Source organism: Polypterus senegalus, chromosome 6 (genome assembly GCF_016835505.1).
Source record: "Polypterus senegalus isolate Bchr_013 chromosome 6, ASM1683550v1, whole genome shotgun sequence".
Taxonomy (NCBI): domain Eukaryota; kingdom Metazoa; phylum Chordata; class Cladistia; order Polypteriformes; family Polypteridae; genus Polypterus; species Polypterus senegalus.
In genome coordinates this window covers 157,138,481-157,156,429 of record NC_053159.1, presented here as the reverse complement: position 1 = coordinate 157,156,429, position 17,949 = coordinate 157,138,481, and the positions used below count along the sequence as shown (strand labels likewise).

At 36.9% G+C, this 17,949-nt stretch overlaps 1 protein-coding gene across 2 annotated transcripts in view; it reads right to left on the bottom strand.

Moving 5' to 3' along the window:
- mylka (myosin, light chain kinase a) overlaps nucleotides 1–17,949 on the bottom strand; it is a 272,709-nt gene that overhangs the window by 132,615 nt on the left and 122,145 nt on the right. For both annotated transcript variants that reach the window (XM_039757417.1, XM_039757418.1), the window contains 3 exons: nucleotides 16,440–16,990; nucleotides 14,613–14,816; nucleotides 5,245–5,379 (listed from right to left, as the gene is read on the bottom strand). In XM_039757417.1, coding sequence (XP_039613351.1) covers nucleotides 5,245–5,379; nucleotides 14,613–14,816; nucleotides 16,440–16,990 — 890 coding nt within the window. The remainder of the gene's footprint in view (nucleotides 1–5,244; nucleotides 5,380–14,612; nucleotides 14,817–16,439; nucleotides 16,991–17,949) is intronic.

Genomic DNA, 17,949 nt, shown 5'->3' with positions numbered 1-17,949 from the left:
CAGGTGAGGCTAAAACCCACTTCATGCAGTCCCAGTCCTCTGACATACCCAGAGACAGAGCACGCCCAAAGCACATCAAGCCCCCATGCAGTGGCGCTTTAAGGGTAAAAGATAGAGATATCTGTTACCAATATAGTCTTTAAAAAAGGAAAAAAAAAAAAAAGAAAAGAATTTTGCACTTAATATATATACATATATATATATATACACATATATACATACATATATATATATATATACATACACATACACATATACATATAATCTTCATCAATTTTAGTGCATTAAGATGATATCCCCAGATAATAAACCCAGGTGATGGTGTTAAAGATGTGTCCAAAACAAGCATAACAAGTCTTAATGCAGTAATAGCAATAACAGCAAACCAAGGGTATGATATTGAACAGTCTCATTTAGGGTACACATGAAATAATTAGAAAAGAAAAAAGAGGAGGAAAACGTAATTAAGCACAATAAAACAAACATTTAGCACCCTAGTAATACTAAGTAATGATAAGTAATAAGTAAGTAATAATAATATAAGAATATGAGAATATATGCTGATAAAAACCCGTATTTTAAAACAAATAGATCAGACAGTAGATTATTAATCCTAGCGTTATCATTTACCGCCATGACTCACAATTATGTATCAGAATAGTCCCGGATCAGCTTTCTTAACTCATTTTCTGCCTCCTCCTTGCTAGCGAAAACATAGAAATGACCCTGCCATTCCACTTTCAGTTTTGCCGGATACAGGAGGCCGTATTTGACATTGGCTTGCCGTAGCAGCTGTTTAATATTATAGAAGGCGGCGTTTGATAGCTGTTGCTGGAGAGAAGTCAGGGAAGACGCGAATGTGGCAATCTTCATATATAATATCTTCCCCTTTTTTCCTGAGGAGTTCCATCACCTCTAACTTAAATGATAATCGTTCAAAACGAACTATAAAAGATCTTGGTCGGGTCTGACGGTGTTTGATCAGACGCTGTAAGCGCTGCTATCTCAGATTCTGCTTTAAAGTCGCCCCGATTATTTTAGAAAAAGTTCAGTTGCGAATTTCACGGGTTTAAACTTTCTCGATTCTCCGGCAGCCTTCAATTCTGACATTATACCTTCTATTCCCATCTTCTAAAGCAGCCAGTCTGTCTCCAAGTTTTTCTCCGAGTTTTTACATTCAACTGACATTTACTGCTCTTTCCTCGGCACAGGCAGCTAGATGTTCGGCTATTTCGATCCGATTCGTGAATGTCTCACTAAGATGCTCCAATCGATCAGCAAGCGTGCTCAGTTTAACTGAGTTTTTCTCAATGCGCTCTTCGATTTTACCCAGCACCTGTCGAAGTTCAAGTTGTACCTCTTGCGCAGCCTTTCATTTGCCTGTTGGATTTCCTGTTTTAATTCCTGTTTCAGTCTCTCAAGTGCCTTTGCCGTTGCTATCTCATTAGCCTTCTCGCTTTTCTTTATATCTTGCCTGAGCTCAGCAAGCAACACTTTCAGTTCAGATAGCTGAAATGTGCCTTCTTGTGCCGTAGATGAAGCAGCAGACTCTGCTGAAGCCGGTGTCCCCGCTGCTCCAGTCCCGCGTAATTGCGTAACTGAAGCCGCGGACCTCCCGGCCTTTTCCAGTTTCAGGTAATCCTCTCCAATCGGCGAGCTATCCACATCTGCACTCACGATCGCACCTTCGCCCCTTTTCGCTCTCAGCGGCGACGATGTAGCGGACCGTGGTCCCGAGGAGTCTGTACTTTCGCCCATCTGATCCAGGTCTGTCTCTGAGAGGCCGTATCTCGAACTAGGGCTTGCTGATCGCAGCTTGGATGTAGCTTTCGTCTTCGATTCTTTCGGACCCCCCTTCTTGTTGGCCATGTTTATATGTGTTTACATAGCTTTGAAATTAGCACACAAATACTTTTTAAACTTGTACTTGTAAAACTTCAGTAAAAACAATATTCTGAAGTATCTTTTCGTCAATATTGCATTGAATTTTGATTCCGTGTTTGGACTTACATTGTGACAACACAATGTATAACTGCCCATGAGTAAATATCGTTTCTTTCTCTCTAATAAATAAACCAACTTTTTCGAATGTTTGTCCCTGTGATATGTTAATTGTTATAGCAAAAGCTATTCTAATGGGAAACTGTAAGCGTTTTAATACGAATGACATATCAAGATCTCCTTTGGTGACTGTTATCCGTTGAAGATGTACTGTATTATCTTTCTTGTCACCTGTTAAAATTTTACATGTCAGAATTGTTCGACAGCATAGTCTACTGATACGCATTTAACTAATTTGCCATGTAACCGATCGACAATTTTCGAGTTAATTCACTTGACTTTGTTTCTCTGTGCTAGGATTACCTGTGCACTCATTTCTTCTGTTGATAACCCTTCGGGATGAAATTCTTCAATAGGATTTGGACATAATAAGTCTTCTTTTATTGGGAACTTAAAGTGAGGAAAACGTTAAAATTTATAAGAGCTGAGAGCGCAGGAACTGTATCTGACAAAAGTACTCACATGAATGAGAGGTGAGAGAACCGTGGGCATGGTTGAAAATGGTTGAGAGGAGGGCGGGACTTGAAAAAATCTCTTGCCAATAATCTTGTTTCACGGAACTTGAAAAAAAATCTTGTCTCGAGATTTTCTTTTATAATAGAGAGATATATATAACATTGCAATACTTCAACATCTGCAATAAGGTGCTGCAGATGTTCTACCAGACGGTTGTGGCGAGTGCCCTCTTCTACGCGGTGGTGTGCTGGGGAGGCAGCATAAAGAAGAAGGACGTCTCACGCCTGGACAAACTTGTTAAGAAGGCAGGCTCTATTGTAGGAATAAAGCTGGACAGTTTAACATCTGTAGCAGAGCGACGGACACTAAGAAAACTCCTGTCAATCATGAACAAATCCACTGCATCCACTTAACAGTGGAATCTCCAGGCAGAGGAGCAGCTTCAGTGACAGACTTTTGTCACTGTCTTTCTCCACTGACAGACTGAGGAGATCGTTCCTCCCCTACACTATGCGACTCTTCAATTCCACCTGGAGGAGTAAATGCTAACATTATTCAAAGTTAATGTCTGTTTTTACATGCATTTTTATTACTTTTTAATTTAATTTTTTTTTTGTATCAGTATACTGCTGCTGGATTATGTGAATTTTCACCTTGGGATTAATAAAGTATCTATCTATCTATTGTGCCAAGGGCTTAAGATTAAGAAACTGCTTTATAAATTAATCACCTCAAACTACAGTAGTAGTTTTAATGGAACTAAATTCATTATGAACCTTATTTTGTAAGCTGCCTAATATATGTGTGTTTGTAAAGTAAAATCTAGTTTTCAATCTCAGGAGTTAAAGTTCAGTTTTTAGCAATAAATGATCAAATATGTACCATAATATAAAGATCTAACCAAGTCCAAAAGATTACTATGGTATGAAAATGACTTTTGGCCAAGACTTTTCAACTTAAACATGTTACTGTAATTTTTCTGGAACTGATTAAGTAAACATGACAAGTGAAAAGGACTCTACTCTATTTGCCCAAGTCAATATAACTTTCTAGGCTAAATGGCACAGGTGTGTAACAATCATGTAGTTTCTCATTTAAATGAAAGCTTACCTAATTCCTTAGTCTGTGGAAACATTTTATACTCCACCACTGAAAGTACAGTGATCCCTCCTCGATTGTGGGGGTTGCGTTCCAGAACCACCCACAAAAGGTGAAAATCCGCAACGTAAAAACCATACGTTTATGTTGTTATTTTTATATTGTCACGCTTGGGTCACAGATTTGCACAGAAACACAGGAGGTTGTAGAGACAGGGACTTTAAAACACTGCAAACAAACATTTGTCTCTTTTTCAAAAGTTTAAACTGTGCTCCATGACAAGACAGAGATGACAGTTCTGTCTCACAATTAAAAGAATGCAAACATATTTTCCTCTTCAAAGGAGTGCGCGTCAGGAGCAGAGAATGTCAGAGAAATAGAGGGGGAGAGAGAGAGAGAAAAGCAAACAATCAAAAATCAATAGGTGTTGTTCGGGCTTTTAAGAAAGCGAAGCACCACGAGACAAAGCAGCCGCAAGTAAGGGAGCAATGTGAAGGTAGTCTTTCAGCATTTTTTAGAGGAGCGTCTATATCTTCTAGGCCAGTGTGCGAATAGCCCCTCTGCTCACACCCCCTCCATCAGGAACAGAGAATGTCAGAGAGAGAGAGAGAGAGAGAGAGAGAGAGAGAAAACAATCAAAAATCAATAGGTGCTCTTCGGGCTTTTAAGTATGTGAAGCACCGTGTGGGAAGCATATTGTATATCATTGAGGAGTTTTATTTAATACATAATACGTGCTCCGATTAGGTAGCTTCTCAGCCATCCACCAATAGCGTCCCTTGTATGAAAATAAATTGGCCAAACCAACTGAGGAAGCATGTACCATAAATTAAAAGACCCATTGTCGGCAGAAATCCAAAAACCAGCAAAAAATCCGTGCTATATATTTAGATATTCTTACATATAAAATCCGCGATGGAGTGAATCCGCGAAAGTCAAAGCGCGATATATAGTGAGGGATCACTGTAACCCTTCCAGTATTTTATAAAGAAAGACAACATTCTCAGGAATTTTTGAGTTTGTAAAATGTATATGTAAAATCGTTAATACAACAGTCAATTTGTTTTATATATAGCTATATATATAAGAAACAGCTTAATGTACAAAACTTATTTAACAATAATCCAGTATGTGCAACAATTCAGAAACTATATCTATAGCAGCATAGAGGTGTAGCAATAAGTACTGCTACCTGACAGTTCCAGTAACTCGAGGTTAAATTTCAGTTTTGCTTATGTGGAATATACACATTCAACCTCTGTGTGTGAACACTTCCTCTGGATACACCTCATTTCCACAGGTGTTCTAAAGTCAGGTTATGCTGATGGGAGACACTAAACTGATTGAATGTGTGTGTATACTTTGCAATATATGAATATCCTATCCAGGGTTTGCAAAACTCAGCATCCCAAAACCCAATGATAAAACAAGCGATTTTCAGAAAATGGATGGGTGTTCTAATATCATATGATACAATCAAAAAGACAATCAGTTAATCAAGTCTGAAAATTGTAACAGTCATTATTGTGTAGTATAGCAGTGTTAAGTAACAGATTTATGTAATTTAAACACTACTATATTCACACAGCAGACTTTCAAACAAATTTTAAAAAATCTTTATTTCCTTACCATTTAAAAGCCAGGTAATCTGAGGCAAAGGCTTTCCTTCCACAGAACACTGCAATATAAAGTCCTGTCCTTCATTAATAATGCATTCTTTTAAGGTCTGTATGAAAAATGGGGCTTTTCCTTCCAATTTTGGACCTTTAGTAGTTTAAAAGTAAAAATGGAGAAAAACAAATTAATATCACAGGTTTCAACTTCCATTTATTTAAAAAAAAAAGAAAGAAAAATATGTAGGAGTATGCAACATACAAGGAGTCAACTGTGGCGATTTAATTCTAACAAAACCGACAACCCTTATACTGTTTTAATAAGTATAACTGTAGTGGGAGGCCAGTCAAGACTGAGAATACAGGCAGGTTGACTAAGGACAGAAATAAATAAGGTGCTGGCACAAAGACATGTGTTTTTAGTGTCTGATCAGGATACAGTATACTTAGCATTTGGAGTAGGTGCCCAGGACTATACTGGTTAGGGAAACTTGTACAAAAAAAAAAAAAAAAAAAAGACAGCGGTGACAACATCTCTAAGCCACTGAGGACAAACTCATGGGTTTGTTTCCCTTGAATAATGCAGGTAGCATAACCCCTCTACAATATACAACAACATACAGTATACATATTTTAGCCATTTGGATGAAAAAAAAAAAAAACACTTTCCTCTTCTCACTCTGAAAATAACATTTATTTTTGAAATCTTATGCTGAAAAAAATGCAAACACAGTATAAAAAGAGATGTGTATCAACTTTAAACTATTTCCTACTTTAAAACCAAGAGCATGGCAAGAGTTAAAACAAATTAAAAATATGCTAAAAAATCCAGCGATTATGTGCGGAGTAATAAAAATGTAATTTCACAACAGTTTATTCTTTGCAAACTAAATAATTTTAGTTAACCTGAATTTTTAACAGTCTGAATCTGAACAATATTTAGCAATGAGAAAGAAAAGAATACAAAGGTTCCCATTCTTTACTTTTAAGATGTGATACAAACATTCATCTGTGAACACTATGGACTGCTATGATTTTTACACCTTGGTCAATTAAAGCTAACAGAAAATTTGTTTTTTAGAACAAAACTGAAATAATACCAGGTTAAAATGGGAATGAGCAATTATGATTTCTGTGAATACCTTCACAAATAAGGCACTCTGAAATTCATGACAGGAAATGCTGCCAAGTTATTTATTTTATAACAATATTAACAATATCTTAAATTTATCAAAATCATAAATTCAGTAAATTATGAAGTATATTTATTATTTTTCCCTACAATACTGAGTAAATCAGTTGTCCAGAATCATGTAGTTTTTCATTTAAATGAAAGCTTACTTAATTCCTTAGTCTGTGGAAACGTTTTATACTCCACCACTGAAAGTAACCCTTCCAGTATTTCAGACATTTTCAGTAATTTTGGAGTTTGTATAATACATATCTAAAATTTTTATAAACATGATTACCAATGAGCCAGTAGACACACAAATCTAGCAACTAGGAACTCCCATTGAGCATGAGACTACAAAATATTCTAAAAGATATTACAGAAGATCGTCACTACACCTACCACGGTGTCATTAATTACAGAAAGGATGTCAGATTCTATCCATAGCTTTGCACAAAGTAGGTTGTCAACATCATACAGTATATTCGGCACTAGTTATGCTGTAGCATAAGACCACCACAAAAGAGCCACAGGCCATATTTGACCGATTGATAGATAGAATTTTATTTGTCCCCGGGGGAAATTTGGATTTTACAGAAGGTATGAAATAAGTGGTTTGGACCTTTTAGTCAACCCAGTACAGTATTTTGGTAAAAGTCACACCATTGAAAATGATCAGTTATTCGATTTTTAAGCTGATGCAACCATTGCTAGATCTTGTATAACTGGCCACCAAGGCACACTATAAAAAGTACAGATTTGGAAGTACCGTATTTACGCATGTACCACGCGCACATTTTTTCCCCGAAAATTAGCATTAGAAAAATCAGGAAATGTAATTCTGTAATGTTTACTTCTTCTGCTCTCTCTCTCTAATCACAACACGCGTTGTACATGGGGCAAAACGATATTCACGATTTTCTTTGTAAAAATTTGGGTGCGCATCTTACACAAGGGCGTGTGGTACATGGGTAAATACGGTATTTCTTCAAAATCTCTGTCAGGAAGAATCCCAGTGTTAACAAACATCATGTCTGTCCTAAGAATAAAATGAATGTACTGTATTAACTAAAAGTCAATTAACCACCTAACACAAAGCTTGCTGTGCAACTGATTTGAATCATTCAGGTTTTCATCCAATTTATCTAACATTTTGTGCATGCCTTCTTTCTCTGCAAACAAATATACATTTAGAGTGAAATAAAGTTTTGGTATTAACTCACTAAAACTACCTTTTGATTTATTGTGATACTTGTAATCACTGAAGGGATGAATGCTCTATCCAGGTTCTGTAGGATCCAAAACCTTGTCATAAGAGATTAGCAGTTGTTTCATTTAATGGGGAGACATCCTTTTCAGGTTTAGCCATTACAGGAGGAGACATGCCCAGTTAAAGAAATTAGAGGTATTTTCTCATGTCAAATCCTTTCAGGGCTAATGAACTGGGTGCAGTCTATGTTCTGTGACCCTGGCAAGAGCAGGTTCCTGACCTTTGTTAGGGTAATAAGAGGTCAAGTGTTAAGCCCTTACAGATGGGGAAACTGAGCAAGAATGGCCATTGTTAAGGTATCCAGAGGTAAAGTGTCAAATCATTTCAAGGTAGCCAAAGTATTTCAGGGTGCATTAGTAAAACAAGATTAATAAGCTCAAAAGATAGACAGGATTAATCACAGAAGTGCCTAAAACTAACAATAAAAAAATAACATTTGAAAGTGCCTTTCATGATCACTTTCACAGTAAAACGGGTAACAGTTCTACTCTGATGTCCCAAAGGTCTTAGAAAAGTAGAATCCAGAATATTCAGTGGAAAAACAGCTATAGCGACAATCACTGAAATCACCACAGTTATAACCTCCTTCACAGAAACTGCTATAGCAGTTTCTAGTCATTAGATGTCACCCAAATGCAAGAAATATTTGTTGGAAAAGAGCAGCAGTGATGTTAAAACTATTTCCTATTCAGGAGGCTATTCCCTTCCGAATTTCCTCTTTAATCTCTGCAGTCTACTTAATCTTAGCATACAGAAAAAAAAAAACAAACAATTCCGTAACAACTTATTAAGAAAATATTTTACGGTAATCTGTAAACATTAAGAAATTCATCCATCCTCAATTCTCACCTTTATCACACTCTAGTTCTAGCAAACAGAACAGGACTAACACTTAAACCAGTAGATTTAGGAACAGATTTTCCTGCTAGCAAGTCAGATGACTACTCAAAACATACTAACATCACAATCATAAAACTGCAATACCATGTACCACTTTTTGTTTATATAGTGTGGCTTTGTATTTAATGTTTGCTGTTGTATTCAGTGTCTGCTGTTGGATTTATTTATACTCTTGATCTGTCAATAGTATTAGTTGGTAATACACATAAGTAATTTGTACTACGTAAAGTATACACATGACAATAAACCTATTCTTGAAGTCACCATGCTATAGCAATGTGAGTCAAATTGGGAAGAATTTTATCATTGTTAAAATTGGACTTTGGTAAATATAACATACAAAATGAAAAAGCTTTCATTTGTATATTAAACTTATATTTCTATACCAAGCTTACCTTAAATTCAATTAGATGAGGCACCTGAATCTTAATAATTTATTGCACTTTTATCAGAATGATTTAAGTCTAATAATAATGTTCACTTTGGAGTTTAACCTGCAAATAGCCAGAATTAATGATGTATGTATGACTGTTATACAATTCTTGTTGATGATTTTGCCAAATAAACAATGTAAGAACAACGGTGATTATAAAATGATATTCATGTTAAATATGAAATTATAAGCATACAGATACACATTCAGGAAATTATGAAAATGTAATTAGTATATCTTAACTGGGTAGGAAAGCTTTGCACAGCTTTTCCACAAAAATAAAATCTCAGTCAGGTAAATAATATTCAGACCACAGGAAAAATATTTTGCCAAATCTATTAATTTCATATGCATATGGTGTTCTTCCCCATGAATATACTCATGAAACAAACAGCAGCACATACAACACCTTTCATTTAAATCAAATTAAGTTTCTCCAATGTTGTCTTTAATTAGTTGTGTTAGTGAATTAAAGGAGTGGATGAATGAGAACTACTGGTCTTTAAATACAGATAAAACAGAGATGTTAATTGTTGGAGGGAATGACGCTGATCACAGCAATATTCTGTCATCATTTAACTCAGTTGGAATCCCAATTAATTTTACTGAATCAGCCCGCAATCTAGGAGTTATCTTTGACTCTAGCATGTCATTTAAAGCACATATTATAAAGTTGTCCAAAACATGTTTCTTCTATCTTAAAAATGTTAAGAAATTAAGGCACTTTCTAAATAAACAGGATTGTGAGAAATTAATTCATGCATTTATCTCTAGTAGGATTGGCTGCTGGCTGCTCAAACTGTTTTTTATACAGCCTCCAGTTAATCCAAAATGCGGCTGCAAGAATTATTACAAGAACAAGAAAATATGAACACATAACTCCAGTTCTTAAATCCTTACACTGGCTCCCGGTTAAGTTTAGGGCAGATTTCAAAATACTTCTTTTAACATATAAAGCAATAAATGGCCAAGGTCCAGCTTACTTGTCTGGACTTATCATGACTTACAAACCTGAGCGCACTTTAAGATCTCAAGATGCCGGTCTGCTTATGATTCCAAGGATTAATAAAATAACAGCGGGAGGTTGAGCTTTTAGTTACAGGGCCCCTAAATTGTGTAATGGTCTTACTGCTTCTATAAGAGATGCCCCCTCGGTCTCAGCCATTAAATCTCGGCTGAAGACTCACTACTTCAGTTTAGCATATCCTGACTAGAGCTGCCGATTAACTGTACAGACTGCATCTCTGTTGTTAGTCATTAGCACTAAAACATAAGTGACATGATTGTTATAATCTGTTACTAACCCTCACCTATTCTGTTTCTGTTCTCGGTACTCAAATGTGGCAATTGGTGCCACGGCCCACCTGCCAAGTTGTTTGCCTGCCTATGGTAAAGTCATCCCTGACGGAGGATCACAGGAATCATGGGAAAGAGGGGTCCTTTCATCGGATTGGCTGGCCGAGCAAAGTTTCAGCCGTGGAATGGCCAAATGGGGAGGCAGCTTGATGGACGAGGTCTCCAGGACTCTAAAAATATCCAAATTTTATTATGTGATATCATCTACAGGTAAATTCTGCTCCGTACTTCTAAAATTTGTATTATTATGCTGTATTAAGGATTTGTTCTGTTCTGTGTATTGTATTGACCCCCTTCTTTTGACACCCACTGCACGCCCAACCTACCTGGAAAGGGGTCTCTCTTTGAACTGCCTTTCCCAAGGTTTCTTCCATTTTTCCCTACAAGGTTATTTTTTGGGAGTTTTTCCTTGTCGTCTTAGAGAGTCAAGGCTGGGGGGCTGTCAAGAGGCAGGGCCTATTAAAGCCCATTGCGGCACTTCCTGTGTGATTTTGGGCTATACAAAAATAAACTGTATTGTATTGTACTAGGGAATCCAATAAATGGGAGCCCGGGATTCCCGGACATTTTTCATTCCCGCATTCCCGGGAATGAAACTGCTGTAATTTCCGGGAAACTGGGAACGGCCAAGTTCGCATATATAGCGTGTAAAAGTGTAAAAATCGATAAAGAAATAACAGAGTTATAGTTGAAAACTGAAGATTTCATTGACATCTGTCAGACAACAGCTTTGAACAGCAACTTGATATTGCAATGCGTCTGTCTGTTGCATCCGCATTATCTGTGCCAAGAAACTTGCCATCACAGAATGATGACAAGAAACTGGATGCATCAGTAACAGCTGAAATGGCGGTGTTTCACAGCAACGGCAAGCGCGTGCATTGTTTAGAACAAGTGTATCTGTATCTGATGACTGTGCTGCCTACTTCAGCTGAGGCAAAACATGCTTTCTCAGCAGCTGGTGTACTCTGCATGAAGTACTCTCTCGCCTGGACGACCGCATGCTGGACACGTTATGCTTTCTACGCTCTTATTACCGCAACTAACTAGATCAGGGGTGCCCACAGTTTTTCGGCTTGCAAGCTACTATTAAAATAACCAGGTCGAATATGAATATGAATATATATGAACTGCTCAAAAAATTAAAGGAACACTTTGAAAACACATCAGATCTCAATGGGAAAAAGAAATCCTCCTGGATATCTATACTGATATAGACTGGGTAATGTGTTAGGAATGAAAGGATGCCACATCGTTTGATGGAAATGAAAATGATCAACCTACAGAGCCCTGAATTCAAAGACGCCCCAAAAATCAGAGTGAAAAAATGATGTGACAGGCTAGTCCATTTTGCCAAAATTTAATTGCAGCAACTCAAAATTGTACGCAGCACTTTGTATGGCCCCTGTGTTCTTGTATACATGCCTGACAACATCGGTGCATGCTCCTAATGAGATGACAGATGGTGTTGTGGGGGATCTCCTCCCAGATCTGGACCCGGGCATCACTGAGCTCCTGGACAGTCTGAGGTGCAACCTGGTGGCATTGGATGGACCAAAACATAATGTCCCAGAGGTGTTCTATTGGATTTAGGTCAGGAAAGTGTGGTGGCCAGTCAAAGGTATCAATTCCTTCATCCTCCAGGAACTGCCTGCATACTCTCACCACATGAGGCCAGGAATTATCGTGCACCAGGAGCCACTGTACCAGCATAGGGTCTGACAATGGGTCCAAGGATTTCATCCTGATACCTAATGGCAGCCAATGTGCCTTTGTCAAGCCTGTAGCGGTCTGTGTGACCCTCCATGGATATGCCTCCCCAGACAATCATTAACCAACCACCAAACTGCTCATGCTGAATGATGTTACAGGCAGCATAATGTTCTCCATGGCTTCTCCAGACCCTTTCACTTCTGTCATGTGCTCAGGGTGAACCTGCTCTCATCTGTAAAAAGCACAGGGCACCAGTGGTGCATCTGCCAATTCTGGTATTCAATGGCGAATGCCAATCGAGCTGCATGCTGCTGGGCAGTGAGCTCAGGGCTCATTAGAGGACATGGGGCCCTTGGGTCACCCTCATGAAGTCTTTCTGGTTGTTTGGTCAGAGACATTCACACCAGTGGCCTGCTGGAGGTCATTTTGCAGGGCTCTGGCAGTGCTCATCCTGTTCCTCCTTGCCCAAAGGAGCAGATACTGGTCCTGCTGATGGGTTATGGACCTTCTATGGCCCTCTCCAGCTCTCCTAGAGTAACTTCTTGTCTCCTAGAATCTCCTCCATGCCCTTGAGACTGTGCAGGGAGACACAGCAAACCTTCTGGCAATGACACGTATTGATGTGCCATCCTGGAGAAGTTGGACAACCTGTGCAACCTCTGTAGGGTCCAGGTATCGCCTCATGCTACCAGTAGTGACACTGACTGTAGCCAAATGCAAAACTAGTGAAGAAAAAGTCAGAAAAGATGAGGAGGGAAAAATGTCAGTGGCCTCCACCTGTTAAACCATTCCTGTTTTGGGGGTCATTTCATTTCATTTCATTAACACCACAGCAGCTGAAACTGATTAACAACCCCCTCTGCTACTTAACTGACCAGATTAATATCCCATAAGTTTCATTGACTTTATGCTATACTCTGATTAAAAAGTGTTCCTTTAATTCTTTTGAGCAGTATATACATATATATACACACACACACACACACACACACTCTCTGAGTATACTTAATACGTAAAATATATGTTGTCGTACCTTGCATAATTGAATAACCTTTATGGCACAATAACAATTCAATACATTTATGGTCACTACAGTATTTGGATTTAATAATCTTCATGTGGGAAAAGGCTGACTCGCATAAATAAATAGAGCCGAATAATGCAGTCAAGGAGCTTTTGAATTCAGATGAGTGAAAAATGATAGCTGTCCATTTAACTGCGATTTTAGTTCTCTTTCTCTTTCCTCTTTCTCAGATCGCTTTTCAGAAGGAAGTCAGTTTTGTAGTTTTTATGAACAGTTCGAAAGTGCCTTTCCACATTTTCCTTCTTTGGAATAGCAATGATAGATTGACAGATCAGACAAACGCACTTCGATTGTGACATTGCGAGAAAAAAAATCCTCTTCTAATTAAACATAAAGCCCATACCCTACCCAAACAATTTTTTTAAAATCCCTTCTTTAGTCGATATAAATTGGAAGGCTAACTAGATCACAGCCGGTGTTTTGTAGTAGCTTGCGCGTTTGATCGTGTGTGCGGGATGACCAGTGTGTTATTAGGAAAGAGATCTCATACTGGCCGCCCTGTATGTCAATCAAGTGGCAAATGACATAGGGAGGATATATGATAGACTAACACTTAAAAAGCAATTTTTTTGAATGCAACGCGATCTACCTGCACTACCTTTGCGATCTACCGGTCGATCGCGATCGACGCATTGGTCACCCCTGAACTAGATACATGTACTTATATGACAGCATGAACTGCTTGTAGATAAGGTTAGTCTTTTATTGGTATCAACATACTGCAGTAGTTTTATTAAAAGTAAGCGTCGGTTGTTCTAAAACCGTTCACATGTGAGATGCCCGTGCACTGTGTCATCCCGAGAAGGATAAACCCATCCGGAAATGGACTCCCTAGCACGTACCGATAAATGTTCATGTTTTTGAAGAGCCTTCTGCCTTTCAAATAGGTTAACCTACTAATGGTGGCAACACTTAAAAGGCTTGTTTTAAATAATTTCAGAAGTAGACATGCCTGTTATAAATGTCTGCTGAAGGGAAACCAAAATTACCCCAAATAATTTGAAGTAAGCAGAGAAATTAGTCAAAGTACAAACCCATTATTAACCCTTAAGAATGTTCTAATTAAATGTTAATAAAACCTTGCCCAGAAACAGGCCCCTCCTACCGGAGAAGGCCTGGTGGCTCAGGTGACCCATACACTTAGGCTCTGGCACCTGCAGAGCAAAAAGGTAAGGGTCAGGTGCAATTCTAGTTAGGAAGAACCCAAGCAATGAAAAATGGCTGTTAGGAAATGGAAAAAGCCAGAGGTTACGCAGAAGTATGAAAAATACTGGCTAATTATAGTCAGACTCTGCCTCTGAATCTAAACATTTTTGCAATTTCTCTTTTTTTCCACCCAAAGAATTTTGAGCTACGTGGAAACATAAATTTACATTTTTAAATAAAATGACTCTTTTTTAAACTAAAATTAGTACACATTTTAAGAGGTTTAACTGCTATCTTGTAAACCTACTTACCTGTTACATTAAGGGTGCAACTGCCAGAGATCTGACCTCTGCTATTTGTGGCTTTACAGATGTAGCACCCAGAATCTTCTTTAAGTACATTTTGAAGACAAAGATAATGTATTCCGCCTTCCTCATATATCTTTATTCCAGTTTTTTCCTTTAGCATATAGCCATCTCTCATCCAGGTGATTTCAGGCTTAGGACTGCCCAAAACTGCAGAAATACAAATTACTTAAATTTGCAGCACAGAAAAAAATTATTTGAAATAATGAAAAATTAATTATTCTGTTTAAACGATTATTTGTTTCTGTATTAGACTTTGCATTCTGCCATTTACTATTCTTTATTAATAATTAAGAAAAGGAAATAATACTGCTGTTTGCAGCCTATGTTACCAATTCAAGATTATATTCAAATAACCATAGTAAATTACTTCAGAGATTTAAATAAACAGTCAGTAAACAATTTATTCATTATACGCATATGTCTGTCTGTCCATCCATCCATCTTCCAAATCCATTTATTACAGTTCAGGATAGTAGGCAATCTAAAAATATCACAGCATCCATGACAGGAACCAACACAGTATACACTTATACATACTATATACCAGACCAGTGAAGAGTTATCAATTAACTCACGCATGTCTTTTGCACTTCCTTTTGTTGTTTACAATCTTCTATCTTTCCATTCTCCATTACTTGCATTTCAAATATGTACACTGCCTTTCCAAGACACTTTTACCTTTTATAATTGATGTTAGTGGAATTATAAAAATATACACACATACATACAGATATACTTTATAGGCACTGAATAATTTTTGCACTATTTCTAAATAGAGAAATCTTTGCTAATGCTTCTGATACATCACCTGTGAGACAGAACCAAATACATTTATTTGGTACTTGCAATTACCAAATGTATCACTTTCCGACAGATGGTCCCCTACTGCTATTAACACTTATGCATAGTTTCTTATGCCAAATGCTCACCACAGCCAAGCAGTCATGAAAATTTAGATTTTTATGATGTTATGCTAAAGAATGAGCTTAATATGAAATGTAAAATTTGCAAGCATTGTCATATTAAAATCTTGGTATTGTGGAACTTCTCAGAAACTCAAAATATTTGAAGGGTGTTCTTACAAGAAAGGGCAATCAACAGTTTTGAAAATGTCTGCTGTGGCAGAATGAGAGCACATGAAATTAAATAATGGGTTTGGAACGGAAAGCAAACCATGGAATTAAATAATGTGTTTGATTACAGCAAGTATTGGCTCCTAATTAAACAACTGGTTGGAGTGAAATTACTTGGAGCTTGAGACCCTGACTTAGCTGGTTAAATGTTAGCTTACTCCAAACTTCCATTCGGGTACCATTTAAAAAAAGAGAATGGCAATTCAGAGGATTGAATCTAAAAAACAATTTAATTAAAATGGAAAAAAGTTAACAGCAGAAATTGGTCAGTGATTAGGAAGATTGTTAGAATGAAAATGTGCAGCCACAGTAGCCTTCCTAGACCAGAGTTAGACACTCTTGATATAAAATGTCTCTTATTGGGGCTAGTTTAGTTCAAGATTTGATTAAGATATCCAATTATTTTTACATTTAGTGAAAAAGGGCATTTGGTAAAACAAACTTACCAGAATAATCTACTCAGTAAATTATTATCCAGACAATGCATGTAACACAAAGTTTAAGCAATTATATTAACCAGTCATGTAAAAACAAGAATAGCCATAATGTAGTTTTTAAATCTATACCTGAAATCTACTGTAAGCAGGTAGGGAAATAAGCATAACCAGTATTAAAAAACATTCACTCCATGTCTTACCTTTAATTTTAAAAATGACCTCTTGGCCCTCCAATGTCTCTTGACTTTGTGGAGGAATATCAAATCTCGGGGGAATACCTGCAGGCTCCACATTGTGTTCTCCAAAATATTTTCTGGTTTCTCTCAGTTTTCCAGTTTCATTTACTTCAGGAGAATTTGCTTTTGGAGATCTCTTACTCTCCACCACAACACTTGGCACAATTTTTAATGGTTCCACAGTTGTTTTGTCTGGAATAGGATTTGAATATATTTTAGGTGTCTGGAGAACTTGTACATTTTGAAAAGTACTGTTAACAGGCAATTCCTGTTGAACATCCAGTTTATCAATCTGAGGCTTTGACTGGAAGGAGGGTTTCCTGATTTCCAGTGTTTGTACCGTCTCTCTTTTGCTGTCCACTACTATTTTGAAGTCTTTGTTGGTAACCTCTTTAGGTTCGGCTTTATGTTGTGTGTTTGACTCTTTCTCTTCCTTTGAAATACCATTAGATGCTGCATACTTCAGTTTAAATGTTTCAGTATTTACAATATTGGAATTTGGCTTTTCAGAAATTCTGTTAAAAAAAAAAAAGCATTTAGATGTTTTAGAAAAATATATGAGATGTTACTTTTCAGTTTAAGCAGCTCAATATTCGCAATAACAACTTTTAATATTCCTGAAACTATAATAGAATTTAAATATATCAAAATATTGTACATGTAAAACAGTGTTTCATTACATTAAGAGATTTTTTCCATAAAATTCTAAAAATAAACACTTTATATGCAGACATTTATCATGGATATGTAAACTGAAGCAATATACTGTAAATCATTATAAAAATGTATGCACATTGACAAGCACATCAGAATTACTAATAAGATTTCAACATTTTGCATTTCATAATTACGTAGATAGGTGTACTGTAAAGAGCTACAAAATTATATGTTGCATGTTCATTAGCACCTGCACATAAAAATTTCACTGCACCCACTGGGGAAAATGCAAAAAAAATAGCTAAATGTAAGTTATTTGAGTATTCATCAGAATGGAGACCAACCATCTGAAATTATTTAGCATCTGAGCTAACTAATTCACTTGTGTCTAACTTTTCTAAGAGAACAAAACCTCCTTCGCTTGCACACTTGAATATGTATCACTGTTGACCAGCAGTTTTAATGAAAATAACCAATTCAACATTTCTTCAAAAATTGGACATTTAAATAATATAACTTTAAACCATGGCACTGAAGGTTGCTTGCTTACTGACATAGCACAAGTACTACTAGATACCTTATTGTTAGCACTCTACCATTTTTCCTTAATATGCAGTAGCTAAAAAAGTTGCATGAGAAAAAGCAATAATTTTAGGAAAGCCAAATGATATGTTAGAATATGCAATCAGCATGATTAGACGGTACCAAAGGGCTGAATAAAAAGCAATCTCTTGCAACAATATTAATTTATCTGTGCAATAATTCTATTATATTTTACTTTATATGGGGAAAAAACTGTACTCTGCAAATATATGCA